This window comes from Octopus bimaculoides, chromosome 21 (assembly GCF_046866305.1).
Source record: "Octopus bimaculoides isolate indiv1 chromosome 21, ASM4686630v1, whole genome shotgun sequence".
Classification (NCBI taxonomy): Eukaryota; Metazoa; Mollusca; class Cephalopoda; order Octopoda; family Octopodidae; genus Octopus; species Octopus bimaculoides.
In genome coordinates, this window is record NC_142948.1 from 2,509,370 (window position 1) to 2,529,661 (window position 20,292).

Sequence of the window (20,292 nt, forward strand, 5' to 3'; positions counted from 1 at the left end):
CCTCCTAAACGACACCCCACGTACAGAACTACTTCCTTTCCTCATCATTTCTGCCCACTCCATTTCAACCAATCACCTCTTTTCTGGGCCTTCACCCACTGCCCCCCCCCTCTGCTACACTCCATTCTAAACTCCTCTCTCACCTGCTATCATTCTCAATGCCCTCCCACATCTCCCATCATAACCCCCCACCACCACCTACTATAGCCCCTTATGTATCCCTATCTCTCCCTCTCCACAGCTCTTCCACCTTACAGATGTGTGATGAAAGATTTCCAGACAATGGACATGAGTTAAAAATAATTAAATAAAAACAGTAATAAATGAGTGAAGATAAAAATATATTGCACATGTCTATTTGGCCAAAAAAAAAAAGAAAAAAATTACCATCCCGAAATACAATATTCATTAATTATTAACTCAATTATTTCTCTATTTTCGGACTGTAGAATCGTGTCCCAGCCAAATAGCTATTGGTGACTTCTTAGTGTTCCTTAGAAGAATTGCTGCTTCAGTTCCTGTCCAGTCACGTTTGGCTTGTAAAAAATGGACCAGTGTGCTCCTTGATATCGCAGGGAAATTTTCCGAGAAAGGTAACAGTATTCTACCTCCCTTCTTGTTTTTGAACTTGTTTTTGTTTTTATTTTTTACTTGGGAGGGAAAGCAGTGACCCTGGCCCTTTACAGGGTCTCTGAGACTTTTGGGAGGGAAGAAGGAGAGAATCTTTGAGCTGGAGACATGATCTGAATGCCTACATCAGAGTGGGGCCCATTAAAGGTACCTGAAGTAACTGGTGGTGTTGTTAAACTAGGGGACAGATCCAGTTTTCTATCCAAGTTGGCTGTGACAGGATTCGAATTCAAAATGCAAAGAATAAATCCTGCAATGCATCTGGTTTCATGTTCTTTCAGCCCCACTAATTTCGCTTTGACTTTTTCTTTCTCTCTTCCTGTCACCAAGCCTAGTATGTGCACCTCATCCTGATCCCCTTACGTTAACTCTCTCTCTCTATGTCTACTGTACTGTCTCTCCTCTCTCTCTACCTCTATTGTACTGTCTCTCCTCCTCCTCTCTCTATACAATATAATGCACAACTAGAGAAATAAAGCAGCCAACATATTGGTAATTCTTATATAGTGACCCTCATTATAATTATTATTGAGGCAGCAAGCTGCCAGAGCCATTAGCACACCAGGCAAGAAGACGCTTAGCAGCATTTCGTCCATCATTACACTCGAAGTTCAAATTCTGCCAAGGTGGACTTTGCCTTCCATCCTTCCAGGGTTGATAAATAAGTACCAGTTATGCACTGGGGCCGATGTAATTGACTAGTCCCCTCCCACAAAATTTTAGACCTTGTGCCTATAGTAGAAAGGATTTATTATTATTATTATTATTATTATTCAGTAGTTTTATTTTTATAACGTGCTTTCACTTCACTACCGAGCGCAGCTCTGTGCGCATTATTATTATTATTATTATTATTATGCTAATTGAAACATGGTGCAGATGTAAATGTTCTAAATATTTACTCTGAAGATGGCTACTTCAACAACCATGAAGAATGAAACAAATTTTTAAAAATAAGCATAATGAAGCTGTAAACATTTCTGGAAACCAAAATATTCTCATCTCGAAAGATGACACTAATTACCTGAAGAATTGTAATCCTTATCATTAGTCGGATTCCTCTGAGATATTTAAACATTGATTTTAACCATTTCCATCTTCCTTTCTTTTAAGGTTTGCCATTAATCAGCAGTCTGAGAACTCGTCTTATTGCTCTACATTTACTGGCTGTTATCCTCCCTGCATGTCCTAAAGATCTGGATCGAGACTATTTCGATACTGTACGTACACTGTTTTATTATTTTTAAAAACTTTTTGTGTGTGTCTGGGTGTGTATGTAATTTTTTTTTTTAATGTTCCAATAAAAAAGAATTTCCTATTTTTGTCTTTTTTCACTTCATCGTCTTGTTTGATGTCGACATTTGAAAATTAAGTTGTAGAACGTTTTATGTGCCACCAGCATGGGAGCCAATCAGGCGGCATTCGCATTGGCCACAACTACAATTTCACTTGGGTCAACAGGATGTGCAAATATATATATTTGCACATCCATCTTAACTTAGATGTGTAGTTTCAAATGCTACAAGTTTCAGTAATCAGCCTAAGAAATCATCTCATATGGATGTTTAGTGTTAAACAGCAAAGATTATATCAGCAAACAAAGCCTCATTGATGCTGGGAGATAGGAATGTTGTATCACATGATTTCAGTATAATTTTCACTTCATCAGTAGCAGACACCTTACTACCAAATGCCAGACTGAAATCTTGTCAAATATAGTTTAACACTGACTAAACAGTCTGTGATACTGCAAAAAGCTGGCAGCTCATGTATAAATTAGCTTTTAGTGCTGGATGCAGTTTTTATATGTAAAAAAATATTAATTTGTATGTCATGGATATGTCATCTATCTATCTGTCTGTATATACATACATACATATATATGTATATCGTTTTTTTTTTTAAATTGCTTAGTTTCCTTGTGGTTCATTGATCTTTCTCAATTGATTTTCCTCTCTCAACCCTCTTTCTCTTTGCTACCACAGATTGTCCAGCGATTGTTTCATGATATGGCCCAACACATGTGGTTTGTACCAGTTGTACTCGCCAACCAACAAACCCTGGCACGCAAGAACGAACTGATGGAGAAGATCGATGAAGTGGAACAGACTGATTCCACCACTGGCTGCCCAATCTCTGCCAAAAAACAAGAAACACTTACCAAACAAAGCACTTCTTTTGATCCTGATAAAACGCTATGCTGTAGTGTTGAGAATGGTCACACCCTTGTCCATGGGCCCGGGGGCAAAGGATATGGGCTGGGCAATATGCAAATTACTTCTGGTTGTTATCAATGGAAGGTGAGATTAACGGAAATGTTTTATTTCGTTTTGCTTATTTTTCTCTCCTTAAATCTTGTTTTTAATTGAAAAAGAAATTCTGTTTCTTCTTTTTTGTAAAATACATATTTGTAAATTGTCTCACATTTCATAACATAGATTCTACTTATATATCGTATTGAATTTGTTTTCCATTCTCCATCAAGAACCTAACTCGTAAAATATAAAACTCCTCTTTCTCACACACCAGATTCTATTGAGTGCAACAACCATCACCATCATCATCACCATCATTATTAACCTCACCATAACCATCTTCATTATTAACATCACCACTACCACCACCACCACCATTACTATCAATATTACGACAAACACTGGCGGTGAGCTGGCAGAACTGGCACACCGGGCAAAATGCTTAGCCGTATGTCGCCTGTTGTTACATTCTTAGTTCAAATTCCGCCAAGGTCGACTTCGCCTTTCATCCTTTCGGAGTCGATAAATTAAATACCAGTTACGCACTAGGGTCGATGTAATCAACTTAATCCCTTTGTCTGTCCTTGTTTGTCCCCTCTATGTTTAGCCCCTTTGTGGGCCATAAAAGAAATAAGAATCATTGACATGCTGGGCATAACGCTTAGCGACATTTCATCCCTCTGCTCAGCTCAGCTTTGCCTTTCGTCCTTTCAGGGTTGATAAAACAAGTACCAGTTGAATATTGGGATCAATATAAATTAACTTACCCCTACCCTCTCCTGAAATTGCTGGCCTTGTGTCAAAATTTGAAATCAAACACCACCACCATCATCACCATCACCATCACCATCATTGCCACCATCACCATCACCACCACATTACCTTCCGTTTCCATCGTATTGGCACCGTACTAAATGCTATTCTCTTTGTTTCTTTCTTCCTGCTGTTGCTATGGTTGTTGCCGTGGTCAGTTCCTGATTGTGAAGGAGAACAGTGGTAACGAGGGAACGTGTGTTGGTGTATCCCGGTGGCCTGTCACTGACTACTGTCAAAGTACGACCACCGATATGTGGTTATATCGGGCTTACAGTGGCAATGTTTATCACAACGGAGAACAGAGTGTCACATTGCCGGGTTATAGCCAAGGAGATTACATCACAGTGCTGTTAGATATGGATGCCAGGACGTTGTCTTTTGGCAAGAATGGAGAGGTAAGCACATCGACCACAACAACAACAACAACAGTCTCTCCGCCCGTTCTTCTCTTATCTTTTTTATCAAACATTCTCTTCTTCATGCTGTTGTTGTTGTTGTTGATGAGATTGACGTTTATATTTATGTTGTTGTTCATATTTTGTTTCTGTTGTTTGCTCTTATTGATGTTGTTGCCACTGCTGTTGTTGTTGTTACTGATGTTGTCATCGACAACCCCCCGCCTCACCCCCACCTCCCTCCCGGGGCAGACAAAGTCTCACAGTGTGGAAGGATCGAGATTTCTGATTCTATTATTTGTGCTTCTACTTGAGCGCCAGGAGTCACTCTGTCGGCGCACGACGCTTGCTCACCTGTCTCTGCTCCAGGGTCACCCTATCTCTACCTCCATCCGCCCTTCACTGCTGTACACTGCATGCTTTGTGCTGTGATTGTATATGTCTGTATATTTGTGTGTGTATATATGTATATATGTATCTATGGGTATATGTATAAATGTATGTATGTATATGTATAAATGTATGTGTATATATATGTGTTTGTGTGTGTGTAACGGTATATATATATGTACATATATATTTATATAATTATGTATATACACATATGTATCTGTGTGTTTGTATGTATGTATGTATGTATATATATATATATATATATATATATATATATATATATATGTATATGTATGTGTGTTTATATGTATATATACATATGTATATGTATGTGTGTGTATGTATGCTCACAATAATTGATGTTCTCCAATTGAAAATGTCTGCTTCCATTTCTTTCAGAAGTTGAAACTTGCCTTTGACGACATTGATGCTACTGAGCTGTATCCCTGTGTTATGTTTTACAGTTGTAACCCTGGAGAAAAAGTAAGACGATCTTTCTCTTGTCTTCAATGGTAATAATTGACAGAGCACCAGATATTTGGCCTCTAGGCGAGTTTATCTGAAACAATTCGTCTAAAATACAATCTGAATAAAAAATTAAAATTGTTTCTCTTTGATGAATTCATATTTTTTATTCATAATTTATAATTCTTTGGGTTTATAACTAACTGTTAACTATTTATAAAAACATTAGGATTGTTTTAATTTAGAGATCAATAGATTAAGTACCAGTTGAATCCAGGGTCAAATGTTTTCGACTCCCCCGCTCCCCACCCCTTCAACACTTCAGCCCTTCTGCCTGTAATAGAAAGAATTATTATTAAGTTCCTCCTTCTCTTCCTCCCCCTCCTCTTCCTCCCCTCCTCTATAAACTGTCTGTCTGTGTGTTTCAGGTGAAGATCACTGACATGCAGGTCCAGGGATCACCATGTGACCTCCTACCAGGAGATCCACTGTGTGCCCCTGCCACGACCACCATGGTGGAGGCTGCCATCTCCCTGCTGCGGACTCTACACAAGAACGAAAGCTGGACCGGGCCCATCAACGACATGATCATTAAACAAATCAACAAGATCGATAAGTTTGAGGCTCTCTCGGAGCAAGGTAAACCCTGCTTGAATTAACAGTCTTGTCATCACTGTCATCATCACCACCACTACCACCACCTCCATTGTCAGCATGAACTCTTTACCATTCTCCTCTTCCTCCTCATCATCATCATTCTTACTCTCACAACCACCACCATCATCATCTTAAGCTCTTCATCAACACAACTGTCATCATCATTGTCTCCCTCCTCGTCATCATCATCATTGTCATCATCATTACCATCATCATTGTCATCATCATTGTCGTCACTGACGTGTCTGTGGCCTCTGCCTTGCTTCCGTCCCAATTTCATCATTGTTTCATCCGTCCTGGCCTTCTCAAGACTGTCTCTGCCGCCACCTCACGGCATGCTATGGAAGCTCGCACTCCATTGCTTCCTTGTTAGACGATGTCGTCATGGGAACGTTGCTGCTTGTTGTGCTCGTGCCTTCTGTCATCAATTGCCTGCTTTTTCTCTCAGCACCAGCAATATCTTTGTTGTCTCGTTGCTCTCGTTTTCATCATCATCATCATCATCATCGTCATCACCTTGTAACATTTTTAACAATGGATCTGTTCTCTTGCATCAGCTTTAATACATGTGATGGTTTTCAATAACAGCAGTGACTTAGAATCTCTCTTATCAATTTCTATCTTTCTGTGTTGTTTCAGAGGAAGATAAAGAAGGTTCCGTCCCAGCAGCCGTCACGAAGAATGAAAGTGATACAAAGATATTATTCCAGTCCGTAGAAACATTATGTTATGAAGTAAGTGTTGGCCATTTTTTACTGAAATATCACGTCTGGTTTTGGGTTTCTATTCACCATACTGACAGGCACACACACACACACACACACACACACACGCACACACACACACATTACTAGATGTGTTTCCTCATCATCATCATCATCATCACTTAACATCTGCTTTCCATGCTGGCATGGGTTGGACAGTTGACTGAGGACTAGTGAGCCAGAAGGCTGCACCAGGCTCCAATCTGATCTGGCAGAGTTTCTACAGCTGGATGCCCTTCCTAATGCCAACCACTCCAAGAGTGTAGTGGGTGCTTTTCACATGCTACCGGCATGGGAGCCAGTTAGGAGTTACTGGCATCGACCACACTCAAATAGTGTTTTTTACGTGCCACCTGCACAGGAGCCAGTCCAGCAGCACTGTCAACGACCTTGCTCGAATGTTGTTTTTCACGTGCCAGTAAAGCGACGCTGGTAACAATCACACTCAGCAGTTTCGACCCATGTTTCACTGCCATGTAGCATGGCTGTTTGTACACATACATCATACAGTCTACCTTTTACTCTGAGTGAGAGGCCTTTTGTCACCAGCAAAGGTAGGAGCTCTCTGAACTTTGCCCAGGCTATTTTTATTCTAGCAGCAACACTTTTTTATATAATTAAACATACATTTATATGATAGACTATACATATATATATATATTTAACACATGTATATATATCAGAACAGGAGTTTGGAAAAATTTTTGATATTATTTATTCACCTTCACACATATTTCATTTGCTAATAGAAGTTACAAAATTGTACATGAAGGAGAAAACATGTAAGATATCTCCTATTAGAAATTCTTCAGACACAGAATTAAATACTACTAAGAATGTGAATTATTAAGGTTTACATCAGATGAAGTTAGCCTGAATGCTAAAGAGTTAAAAGAATTACACACATTTGCCTTTCCTCCTCCCATGTCTGATAAATGTGAGGTTTAGAATAACAACAACACCTCCTCCACCTCTTTCACTGTTTCTGAGTCTGAGTCTTTTTCTTTGTGTTGTGTCTATTTTAGGTGTGGCCAAGCTTAGTGCTTATTGGTGGCCTTGACCATGGACTGAGAGTGGGCGGCCGATGCAAACATAAAACTGCCTACAAGAAGGGCACCTTGTTAGGGGTGTCACGAGACCAGTCAACCACAGCTAAAGTCCATTGGGATGACAGTGACACATTCATCAGGTGACCTCTTATTTCCTCCCCCCTCTCTCTCGCTCTCTCTCTTCCTCTCTCTCTCTCTCTCTCTCTCTCTCCCCCTCTCTCTCTCTTTTTCCCTCTCTCTCTCTTTAAATATGTCTATATATAAATTTATCTCAAGCAAATGCTATGATTTGTAATTAAGACCTATCTTCCTGTTGGATAAATATTATATGAATTCCATGCACTGACAAAGTTTCACATGTTTTTCCAGCTCAGATAACTCTGCTGTATGATGACATGGTGGCTGTTAACAGTATTGGAGCTTTTAGATGTACTTACTTTGATATTATCTATCTCTGTGAAACTCATTGAAATTTATGTAAACATTTGATCATTTAAACATGTTTGTCTGATTTTTAGCCCATAATTTTAAACTCTGCTAAAACCCCCTTGTTTTATATATATTTGTACCATTGATTAACAAAAAATTGTTCTCTTCCTCCTTTCAGTGATGCTGCCATAGCCAACCTCGAACCCATTGAACCTGCTGAGTTTGACATCAACCACCTGGCTGGCCTCACCCCACAGCTTTTACAGGCTGTCATGAAATTGACTCTGATCAGTGACGAGAAGCACTCACTACAGCTCAGTAGACACCAGGAATATGGTTCTTTGAATGGAGGGCAAAAGAAACCAGGGAAAACAACTGATGAATTGCAAGACTCCAACCCAATGGAGGAGTCATCCGTGGATCCTGTTGCTGCTGCTGTCACTACTGCTAAGAGCCCGCCCGATGATCCAGCACAGGTCACCGATCAGGAACAACAAATCACTGAAGAAAACAGTCGACAAAGACCCACAGATCACAACGCTGACAAGAAACGGCAATGTTTGTTGTTGCAAAGCATTAATTATGCTAGTTTTGGCATCCCACTACCACCGCCACCACCGCCGCTGTCGTCATCGTCGCTGCGTTCAGTGCCAGCCTCAGCATCTACATCATTGATGGACAGCCGAGAGGCAATGCACGGGTCTCAGGGTGACATGTCTCAAACCGTTTCTAGCAGCAGGGAAGGTTCGTTGCCGAATTCCAGCTTCTCTGACACACCGTCCTGTGGCACCGAGACCGCGTCACAAAAATTTGGCAAAGAAGAAAGTGCTGTTTCGGCCGATGTGATCACGGAAGAGAGTTCTGATGAGAACGTCTTTGAGGTGAATTCCACCGAAGACAACGCCTTACAGCACGAGTTGTTCAACTTCAGGATGGCGTCATTGAAATTGGCGGCATTGCGAATGCTTTACAGGGTTCTATTGACCAACAAATACACCGAGATGCTGCTCGTGCCGAAATCCGACCTACGAGCCGAGAGCAGCAAAGCCCTTCCTGACGGCACTGTGGTGAGACGAGATGATGACATGAAAGGTGAGCTTCGTGCCATCATGAAGCAGATGGTAAAGCTGGCCACGGTACCATCCCCGTTCCGACGTCTTGTGTCCTTGGTGGAATTGGAACGAGCACAGAATGTTCTCTACCAGGTTATGATTCAAACCCAGTCTGATAACCAAGCCAATCTTGCTCAGTATGAAGGTGAGTGCTAACACACACACACACACACACACACACACACACAGATTTTTAGACAGACTGACATGCATTTTGAGTCAGTGTCTGGATGTGTGTCAGGTAAACGTTCACAAATGTAAACACACACAGAGTCTTCACATACACACACACAGTCTTCATACATACAGTGACAAAGACAGACAGACTGACGCGTGTATTTTGAATCAGTGTCTGTATGTGTGTCAGGCAAACGTTCACAAACATATATAAGCACACATACATATGGATACACACATACACACTCACACATTGATACACAGACACACACACACACACACATTCACGCACAAACACACTCTCACACACACACACACACACACACACATTCTCACACGTACCATACGTATGTAAATATAAATAATTCTTTCAACTGTTAAAAGGAAATCAATAATGACAGGAGCAGTAACGATCCTTTCTGCTGATAAGGTATGACACCTGAAATTTGATGAGAAGGGGCTAGTTGATGGGACTGACCCCAGTGCTTAACTAGTACTTATTTCACTGACCCCTGGAAAAAGGATGAACGGCAAAGTTGAACTTGAACAACAACAACAATAATATTAATAACAACAACAACAACAACAACAATAATAATAATAATAAGGATAATGATGATAATGATAATAATAACAATTATAATAATAATAATTATGAAAGTTTCATCCAGTGGTTCTTCAGATATCTTGTCCAGAGGCAAACAAACCCAACTGGAAACAATACCTCCGTCTTTGCTAAGGCGGAGGTAATAATAATAATAAAAATGATAATAGTAATAATAATAATGATTTCAAATTTTGGCACAAGGGCAGCAGTTTGAGCGGAGGGGTTAAGTCGATTACATCAACCCTAATGTCCAACTGGTACTTACTTAATTGACTTTGAAAGGATGGAAAGCAAATTCAACGTTGGCAGAATTTGAACTCAGAACATGAAGACATATGAAATGCTGCTTAGCATTTTGTCCCTCATGCTGACAGTTCTGCCAGATCGCTGCTTTACGTAATAATAATAATAATAATAATAATAATAATAATAATAATAATAATAATAATAACAACAACAGCTAATCTCAATCATTTATCACTGATTATCTCTGGTTACGTTTGCTGTGTTTTATTTAATAGAACAACTGGATAAGCTGAGGGCATCGAAAGGCATCAAGGCCAGTGTGGACGTAACGTCCAGCCCCCCACTGGAACGAAGTAACAGCACAAGTACTTCTGCCTCTGTCGATGACAGCAATGTCAACAGTGGCACCAACGGAGTAGGGACTCGTCGCTCCAGCATGGACAGCAGTTCTCTCCTACAGCGCCACCAACCTGTTGTCCACCGGATCAGAACGATGCTAAGTGAACCAAGGTAAGACAACTCTGCTCTACCTACAGGCATTGGGGGCGGTATTTTGTTTTTAATTTATTTGTTGGAAGGGTTAGTGTCACATGGGCACAGCCTAGGGCTTGATCAACCCCAGCCAGTTCCCTGAGGTGAGGCGGTCTATTTGTAGAAAGACATGAAACACGTGACCCCACCAAGCATCGTCACTGATGGCCAGAGGAATTGGTGGATGAGATACAAGTAAAAGAGATATCTTCAAATATTCCTTGCATTGACCACCATATTCGTTATTTTGAAACCACGTGATTGACCAAACTCTGTCAGATGTTGTTATACCTTGCTGGTCACAACGTTTCTTTAGCATTGGAATGATGCCACCCTAATGGCTAGGCTTGTGTGAAGGATTTCTAATAGGAAATTTCTTACATGTCTATCCAACATATGCAATTTTGTGATTCCTCTTAGCAAATGAAACATATGTAATGGTGAATATATAATGCCAAATAATTATTCCAGCTTCCTGTTTTGTTTTATTTGTATATGTGTGTGTGTGTGTGTGTGTGTGTACATGCTGCTGGCACATAAAAAACACCCATTACACTCTCAAAGTGCTTGGTTTTTAGGAAGGGTATCCAGCCATAGAAACCATGCTAAATCAGACTGGAGCCTGGTGCAACTCTCCGGATCACCAATTCCATTCAAAGTGTCCAACCCATGACCACATGGACAACAGATGTTAAATGATGATGATGATGATGATGATGAGAGAACGTGTGTGGTTCTTACTGTATTGAAACTGTGTGAGACTGAACTACATTGTGATCCCATTTCTTCCATTAGCAAACCTTCTGGGTTCAATGTAGGGTTTACCTTCATAAGAACACTAAAACTTATATACTTACACATACACACACACACACACACTGTATGGTTATGTTATGTAATGTTTCTCACTGACTAATTGTTGTTTAAATGTCTGTTTGTTTTCTCCTCTCCATCAGTCTTTCAGCAGTTCCTATCAGCGTATCACCATTACAACATCCGACTTTGTCTCCAGCAACTGTAACAGCAGTCAGCCCCACACCACAAACCCCACCATCACCTCTCTATGCACCACTCATCGAGATGGGATTTAGCCTAAACCACATTGTGCAGGCAATGAGGGCAACAGGTAAGTAACAGTTGCTTCCTCCTCCTCCTCCTCTCATCACAGACTAAAGCCTCGTTATTTTAATTGACTCATAATGTCCTGCTGCAAATTTTCCAAGTGAAACGCCTCAACGTCAGGACTGGTTTATTGTTGGACAATATTTGTCTTGCGTTTACTGGCGTCTCTTTCTGTTCCGAGTTTTGATCCCATGGAAATTGTTTTTTCCTTTCCTCTTTCCATTTTTTATCCTTTATTTGTTTCAGTCACTAGGCTGTGGCCATGCTGGGGTACCACCTAGAAGAATTTTTAGTCGAGTGATTCGACTACAGTACATTATTTTAAAGCTTGATACTTATTCTATTGGTCTCTTTTGCCGAATTGCTAAGTTACGGAAACATAAGCACACCGGCACTGGTTCTCAAGTGGGTGGGGGAGACAAACACAAACACACATGCACACACGACAGGCTTCTTTCAGTTTCCATGTAGCAAATTCACTCACAAAGCTTTGGTTGGCCTGAAGCTATAGTAGAAGACACCTGCTCAAGGTGCCTTGCAGTGGGATTGAATCTGGAACCATGGGATTGGAAAGCAAGCTTCTTACCACACAGCCACACCTGCACCTTAGGGTTTGATAAAATATCAAGGAAAACCTGGAGATAGGGCTGAAATGCTTAACATTATCCTCTCCAATGAAATTTTGTAGCCTTGTGTATCATCATCATCACCATCATCACACATACATACCTGCATGCACACACACACACACACACACACACACACAATGGGCTTCTTTCAGTTTCCCTCTTCCAAATCCATTCACAAGGCTTTGGTTGGCCCAGAGCTATAATAGAAGATACTTGCCCAAGGTGTCACTCGGTGGGACTGAACCCAAGGCCTTATGATTGGGAAGCCAGCTGCTTAACCATACAGCCACATCTGTACCTGTGTGTGTGTGTGTGTATCTATATGATAAGAAGCAATCAATATTTTAATTACCACAATACACAGCATTCTTCTCTGTTTTTTTCTGTTTCAGGTGTCAACATTGAGGCTTCTGCTCATGTCGTGAACACCCTAGCCACCTGGATGGTCGAACACCCCATCACTGAAACACCAAGTCAGAACGAACAATCTAGTTGTGCCGTAAGCTCGACTTCTACCTGTGTCCCTGTTGACCTATCATTTCCACCCACATCTCTCCCCTCCAGGGGCACACCACTCACAGACATGCTCAATGCACATATCTACAGAATAGCCTCTGACTGGTAAGCCTTTGCTCCTTGTCATCTTGTTCTGGATGTTTTATTTCGTCTAAATAATTCTTGGACACAAAATTTTGGTTTTGGTATTAAATGAAGACAGACTGGAAAGGCATGGGTTGTGTTGTTTTTTTATTGACTATTTGTTGCTGAAGACTGGGTCTTTAGGATAATTTCTTTACTGAAGACTGTGTCTTTATCATTACTATGTAACTGAAAATTGAAGCTTTAGGATTACTTTGCTTCTGAATAATGGCTCTTAAGAATTATCAAGTTGTTGAAGACTGGGTTTTAGAATTACTGTGTAGCTGAAGATTGGGATTTTAGGATTGTTGTATTATTGAAAACTTGGTCTAAAGAATTGTGTTATTGAAGATTTGGTCTTTAAAATTAGTGTTGCTGAGAACTGGGTCTTTAGGATTGTTGTGTTGTTGAAGACTAGGTCATTAGGATTATTGTGTTACTGAAGACTGGGTGTTAAGGATTATGTTGAAGATTGAGTCTTAAGAATTATTGTGTAACTGGAAACTGGATCTTTAGGGCTATTGTATTGTTGAAAACTGGGTCTTTTGGATAGTTGTGTTGAAGACTGGGTCTTGTGTTGCTGAAGATTAGATATTTAGGATTATTGTTACTGAAGACTAGGTCTTTAGGATTGTTTGGTTGTTGAAGACTGGGTCTTTAAGATTATTGCGTTACTGAAGACTGGATGTTTAGGAATGCTGTGTTGAAGACTGGGTCTTTAGAATTATTGTATCACTGAAGACTGGGCCTTTAAGATTATTAATTTCAATATTTTCTACATCTAAATATGTTAACACAATAGAAACAATTGTCAACTTTGTAAGGTGAATTCTACAATTAAAGGTGTGATTTTCTCTGTGTGTTTTTGTTCTGTATATTTATATATATATATGTTTAACTAAGTATACTGTATGACTAGTGTAATGTGTTACTCTGTGCAGGGAAAACACCCTCCAGACAGCCGAGGCACCAATGGCCCATATAGAGACATTGTCGGATCAATCTTCTGATGAACGGGAAGGAGAGATACATCTGGGACGCACACGGAGGCGACGTCTGTGTCGCACACGGCACATGGATATACGCAATTATCTCACCAGGCCCTGTATGTATTACTACTCGACTTCTCTCTTTCACACACACACACACACACACACTAATACCCATATTTACACTCTTACAAACACACACACAGTGAGAGAGGAATCATAGAGGAGGAAGAGGAGGAGGAGGTAAATGAGTGAGTAGTTCATGAGAGGAATTATACACATAAGAAAAATATTGAATTTTATTTTAAGATAATAATTATTTTTCTTTTAAAAATTAGTATTCATTATTTTAGCATTTTGTAGAAGCACCAAGAAATTTGATAAAAGTTACATTATAATTATCCCATGTATGACATTACCCCAAAAGTTATCCTTCATTTGACTGGGAACACTCTGGTATATTTCATATAATGACCAACTGAAACCTCAAAGGGTCATTCATATTACAATGAGCTTGTGATAAAGGCTTTAAAGATTTTAAGGTGTGGTTGTGTAGTAAGAAGTTTACTTCCCAAACACATGGTTCCAGGTTCAATCCGTAGACAAACCTAGGAAGGACCTAGTTAGCACCCTTAGCCCTATGGGACTCAAGGTTACAATCAAGACCAACCTTAGTGCTATAAACTTTTTAGGTGTTACATTGGACCTGGGCTCCTGTTCATACAAGCCCTACCACAAACCAAATGAGAGGCTGCTCTATATCAACGCTGTCTCCTGCCACCAACCTATCATGTTCAGGAACCTAGTGAAGGATATCCACAGGAGGATCTCAGGCCTGTTCCAGGTTCAATCCCACTTCATGGCACCTTGTGCAATTGTCTTCTGCTACAACCTTGGGCTGACAAAAGCCTTGTGAGTACATCTGGTAGATGGAAACTGAAAGAAGCCTTGTGTGTGTGTGTCTTTGTGTCTGTTTGTCTCCCAGTGCCACTTGACAAGCAGTGTTGGTGTGTTTATGTCCTCATAACTCAGCAGTTCAACAAAAGAGACTGATAGAATAAGTACCAGGTTTTTTAAAAAAACTAAGTACTTGGGTTGATTCATTCGGCTAAAAGTTCTTCAGGACAGTGCCCCAGCATGGGCAATAACAGTGAAATGACTGAAACAGGAAAGAAATAGGAGATAGCTTCATAAACATTAAAGTATGATTAGTCTCAGGTAGACGAGTGTATTAGAAAGAGGTGAGGGGGAGGTGATTTCAGGGTGTGTTGGGCCTTATTTCTAGCATGTTGAGTGACCACATAGGGGCTCTCTTCACCACTTGGTGTGTATATTGGTGATTATTTAAGTTTGTGTGCTTCTTTCTCCTTCCCTTCCTCCCCAGCTGGAACAAGAAGTTTGAGAGAGAGCCACCGGGAGAATCGTCCAGATCGTCAACACGAGATTGGTGAAGCTCGCCCTCTTTATGACCTGGAGTTTGATTTATTTGACGACTTGTTGTACGAAGAAAATACTGATGCCTTCTCACCACTGGAGTCTTCTGAACAGGTCAGTTGTTTCGAAATAGAAAAATTTACTCCCCGCTGTCGTTGTGCAGATCTGTCCAACCCATAATGAAACAAAGTAGTCAATATTGAACCCTGGATACGTAGATATCCAGTGGATCTGTATTCTAACTGTATCGATATTATATCACTGAAGTTTTATTGTTGTTTATCAATTTTGTTTAGTTTTTCATTTTCGTTTATCTTCTTTCATAATTTCTTATTAGAAAGCAGTGATGACTCAAAAAGAATGAAGTAATTTATTGCTTCCCGAACAAGAAATTTTTATCATACTTTTTGATTTTATTTTGGAAATTTATGTGATGAGGTGAGATGGACAGTAAGTTACCAACAATTCCATGAGGGGTTCAATGAGATAAAAAATTTGCCAAGCCCCTAGTCCTAATTGGTTAGCTGTGAAGAAGAAGGTGATAATGATGATGATGGTGATGAGGAGTAGAGAAGAATATTCCTAATGTTTTGCATATTTAACACCAAAGGATAATGTTTCTCTCTGCCCTTTGCGGGGTTAAGGTTTGCTAAAGTTACGAAAATAAAGGTAGAAAAATTCAAGGAGTTGATTCCTCTTTTGGTTGTCTCTCTCGCCACCCCAGGCAGTATCATCTATACAATGGTACGACATGATGGTCAAACATGAGTAAAGGCCTTGATCAGTCTGAACTTGACCAAAGTTTGGTGAATGAATTTGGCAGCTGGAAACTGAAAAAAAGCTTGTGTGTGTGTGTAGATATATATATGTTGAGAAGACTTTGCAAGTAAAGTGAGATCACAGCCATAGCCTATACCAGTGTTGCATAACCACCCTATTTTAAAAGTACCCTTGAATCACTGGGTGATACGCTGCACTTGAGAAGACCTGTTGAGTCAAGTAAAATCAAAAGCAAAATTTAAAAAATCAAAATCAAAAGGAAAATGGAAATTGGAGTTGTGGCCGATGCCAGTGCCACCTGACTGGCACCCGACTGGCTCCCCATGCCAGTGGCATGTAAAAAGCACCATCCAAATGTGGTTGATGCCAGTGACCCCCACTCCCGACTGGCCCCTGTGCTAGTGGCACATAAAAAGCACCACCCAAACATAGTCGATGCCAGTGCTGCCTGACTGGCCCCCATGGTGATGGCACGTAAAAAGCACCCATTACACTCTCGGAGTTAATTGAAACAAAAGCAATGTGTTTCAAGAGAAATAGGGTAACAAAAGTGTTAAATAGCTTCACAAAATGGTTAACTCTTGTTTAGGTTTTGAAGTAAAAATACCTTTCCATTTAAATTTAGTTGAGTGAGGAAATTAACCATCGAACAGTTGTAGTTATTTATTTATTATTTTATTTCAGATGTTGATTGCAGCAAATGATTGTCATGAACCAGTCAGTTGCGATTTGTGTTTGACGAGAACAACCAACTTTAATTCGCACATGAAAACTCACCATCCTGGATGTGGATGTAATGTTTGCATACTTTATTTCCCTCTCTCTCTCTCTCTCTCTCTCTCTCTCTCTCTCTCTCTATATATATATATATATATATATATATATATCTTTTGCTTCCATCTCCTTCTGTAACATGTTTTTTTAAGGTGTTTCGGTCACTCTGTAATGTGTGGGCTTTTCGCTGCTCAGTAACATGTGGTGCTTTGTAATCATACTGTAACATATATGGTGATTTGAAGCATTCAGTAACATGGCCAGTAACACAGGTGGCTGCTTTGGCTACATGATGACATGGAGTGTTTCATTTACTCGACTGTTGGGGGATATAGGTCTCTCAGTTAACGAACAGCACTTTGATCCTCTTAATACCTACCATGTAGCAGTTTGGTCCTTTTAATAATTTATAGCATTAGGGTCCCTAAGCAACAGGCAGTATTTTTGCCATTTAATAATACATGATAGCTTTTTGTTTATTTGGGTGGTCAGGGTGACCCTGGATCTGCAAGGTTCTTTGATTGACTCTAGTTGGAGGCTCTCCTGTATCAGGCGGATTGCATCATCAATGAGTTGGCATATTTTGTATATTATAAATACTTTTTCATCTCCTGCCTCCCCCCTTTCTCTTCCTCCCTTTCATCTCATTATGTAGTCTCCCCCCCATTGTGGTCCCTCTTATCAGATGCCCCTGTGGCCATCGCAACATTTCTTCTGAGTTCAAATCCTACTGTGGTCATCTTTGGCTTTTGTCCTTTCAGGGTTAATAAAATGAAGTCCCCCTTATGTCTTCAACTAAGCCTTCCCACCTCTTAAACATTGCTGGCCTTGTGCCAAAATTTGAAACAATTATCGTTGAAGCCATAACGATATTTCCTTCTGACTTTCTCATAATGTCTTCTTGGTGGGGGTACTGGAGGGTGGTTTGCTATTGCCTTCCCTAACAGTATAGCTGTTGGCCCACAAGGAGCTCATCCACCCTTTTGAAGTCCTGTTGGGTATCAAGATATCCTCTTCATAATGGCAGCAAGCTACTCAAGTGGTGGGGGGTCAGTTTAGTTGCTGACCACTCAGCCGTAGAAGAGGTAGGACTGGTTTCCATGGTATCAGTAGCAGGGGTCATCACCCTGGTATGACATTCCTGACCTGACCATATACCATTGGCCCTAGTCAAGTTTAAAGGTTGACTGGACAATAAATCTCTTGGCCATCCAATGGCTCTGACCACTTCATCTTGTTGTTGTAGTTAGCTATGTCCCTTTAAGTCTCAGGTTCAGATCTTGCCAGAACCAACCGAATTTACTGTTTGCTTTCCTGTGGAAGAGGAGGGATGGGTAAGAAGCCATACATTACCAGTAAGATGCTGGGGGTAAGTGTAGGTGGGAGTGGTGATGTAACTGACATTGTGCTTTGCTACTCACAAAAATGTTTATCATCATCATCATAAATGTAGTCATCATGGATCACACTCAACATCATTATAACTAATCATCATCATCATCATCATTATAATTGTTGTCGTGGACACCATCGTCGTCATCACCACTACCATCATCACTGGAATTGTAGCCATCATCATCATCACTGCCACCATCATTCCCACCACCATCACCATGGCAACCCTTCAAACTTGCTTTTCTGTTGTCTGTAAACAGTGTCAGCTTGGATCCAATATTACCCCACATCTCTAACATATATAAATACGCGACAACACATCGTACCCCTCCTCCCTCTCTCTTTCTTTTCACATTTAATTAATTTATTTTATTACAACTAATTAATAATCCATCTTAACAAACAGTCTTTAACACTTCAACTCATTATCTTAACATCATCATCATCATTATGTTGTTGATGTTTTTACTGTTGTTTTTGTTGTTACTCTGTGTGTGTGTGTGTGAGAGAGAGAGAGAGAGAGAGAATCGGTGGAGCACTGTACAAAGTGGTTTGTCGTAGTATTTTACTTGCACATTACTTTTTGCCATCCTTTGAGTTCTGCTTCCAAGCTCAAAACACACTAAAAAAAAAAGGGGGTTGCAGGGGATAAAAATAAAGAATACTTGAGATCTTAGCTAGGTTGATTGATTGAATTAAATTTTTTAAAGTTCTGAGTTCAAATTCCACGGACGTCAACTTCACTGTTTTATCATCTTGATTTGTAATGAAACAAGTACCAGTTGAATACTAGGGGTTGATGTAATCAACTATCACCCAAAAAAAATTCCAGGCCTTGTGCCTATAGTAGAATAGACTGTTATCATCATTAGCATCATCATTATTAACCCATTAACTGCCAAATTTCTTTTATTCATATTTTTTGGCATTGCCAGGTGTCTTAGAAATTAAAATAATACGTAATATTTTAATTTTCTTCATCTGTGAATTATTTTGTAAATTATGATAGATTAATCTTAACGTCCCAAATGGGGATCGCTGAAAAAGAAAAGCATATTTCTCCTTTTCTTTTCAATTGCAATAATAAACACTTAAGTTTCTTTGAAACTATAATATCAAATGCAAATGTGTATGAAATATCAATGAATGATATAAATGGGAAATGCAAAAGTTAAAAAAACCTTTTTCAAAACAGTCGATATTTTTGTAGTTCAAAAATTGTGATTTATGACATAAAATGTCCTCTCGAATTAGCCAGAGCTAATAATGACAAACTACTAAATATTGTTAAACACACCTCTGCAAATGCAATGGACAGAAGCATTTCACTTGAAATACAACGAACAACCGGCAGTGAGACTGTTTCTAGCAGGTCCCCAAATGGGGCTCTCATGGCAGGCAAGGGGTTAAGGCAGCGAGCTGGAAGAATTGTTGATACACCTGGTGAAATGCTTCACAGCATTTCGTCCATCTTCACATTCTGCTGAGGTTGACTTTACCTTTCATCCTTTCAGGATCAATAAACTAAGTACCAGTAAAACACTGGGCTTGATGTAATCGACTAGGCCCCTCCGCCAAAATTTCAGACCTTGTGTCTATTGTAGAAAGCTTTATTATTATTATTATTATTATTATTATTATGGCAGCATGCTGGCAGAATCGTTAGCAAGCTGGGTGAAATGCTTAGCAGTATTTCATTTGTTGCTACGTTCTGAGTTCAAATTCTGCCAAGGTCTACTTTGCCTTTCATCCTTTCCAGGTCAATAGAATAAGTACTGTTGAGTACTGGGGTCGATGTTATCAACTATCCCCCTCCCCCAAATTTCAGTCCTTTTGCCTTTAATAGGGAGAATCATTTTATTATTATTATTATTATTATTATTATTATTATTATTATTATTGCCTTTGAACAGCTTCTAACGCTGGAGATGTACTGCAGTGTCAGCTGTTCGCTACCATTGAACTAAGGTAACACCTCATTTTCCGAATACTCCTTGCAGAGTA

At 39.9% G+C, this 20,292-nt stretch overlaps 1 protein-coding gene across 3 annotated transcripts in view; it reads left to right on the forward strand.

The window, feature by feature from the left end:
- Positions 1 to 20,292, forward strand: part of LOC106868812 (putative E3 ubiquitin-protein ligase HERC1) — a 98,254-nt gene that overhangs the window by 41,677 nt on the left and 36,285 nt on the right. For all 3 annotated transcript variants that reach the window (XM_089339213.1, XM_089339214.1, XM_089339215.1), the window contains exons 28-42: positions 450 to 593; positions 1,744 to 1,850; positions 2,616 to 2,930; positions 3,857 to 4,096; positions 4,889 to 4,972; positions 5,383 to 5,593; positions 6,251 to 6,345; positions 7,401 to 7,564; positions 8,032 to 9,110; positions 10,271 to 10,505; positions 11,483 to 11,652; positions 12,670 to 12,898; positions 13,858 to 14,021; positions 15,290 to 15,453; positions 16,804 to 16,912. In XM_089339213.1, the coding sequence (XP_089195339.1) occupies positions 450 to 593; positions 1,744 to 1,850; positions 2,616 to 2,930; positions 3,857 to 4,096; positions 4,889 to 4,972; positions 5,383 to 5,593; positions 6,251 to 6,345; positions 7,401 to 7,564; positions 8,032 to 9,110; positions 10,271 to 10,505; positions 11,483 to 11,652; positions 12,670 to 12,898; positions 13,858 to 14,021; positions 15,290 to 15,453; positions 16,804 to 16,912 (3,510 nt within the window). The remainder of the gene's footprint in view (positions 1 to 449; positions 594 to 1,743; positions 1,851 to 2,615; positions 2,931 to 3,856; positions 4,097 to 4,888; positions 4,973 to 5,382; positions 5,594 to 6,250; positions 6,346 to 7,400; positions 7,565 to 8,031; positions 9,111 to 10,270; positions 10,506 to 11,482; positions 11,653 to 12,669; positions 12,899 to 13,857; positions 14,022 to 15,289; positions 15,454 to 16,803; positions 16,913 to 20,292) is intronic.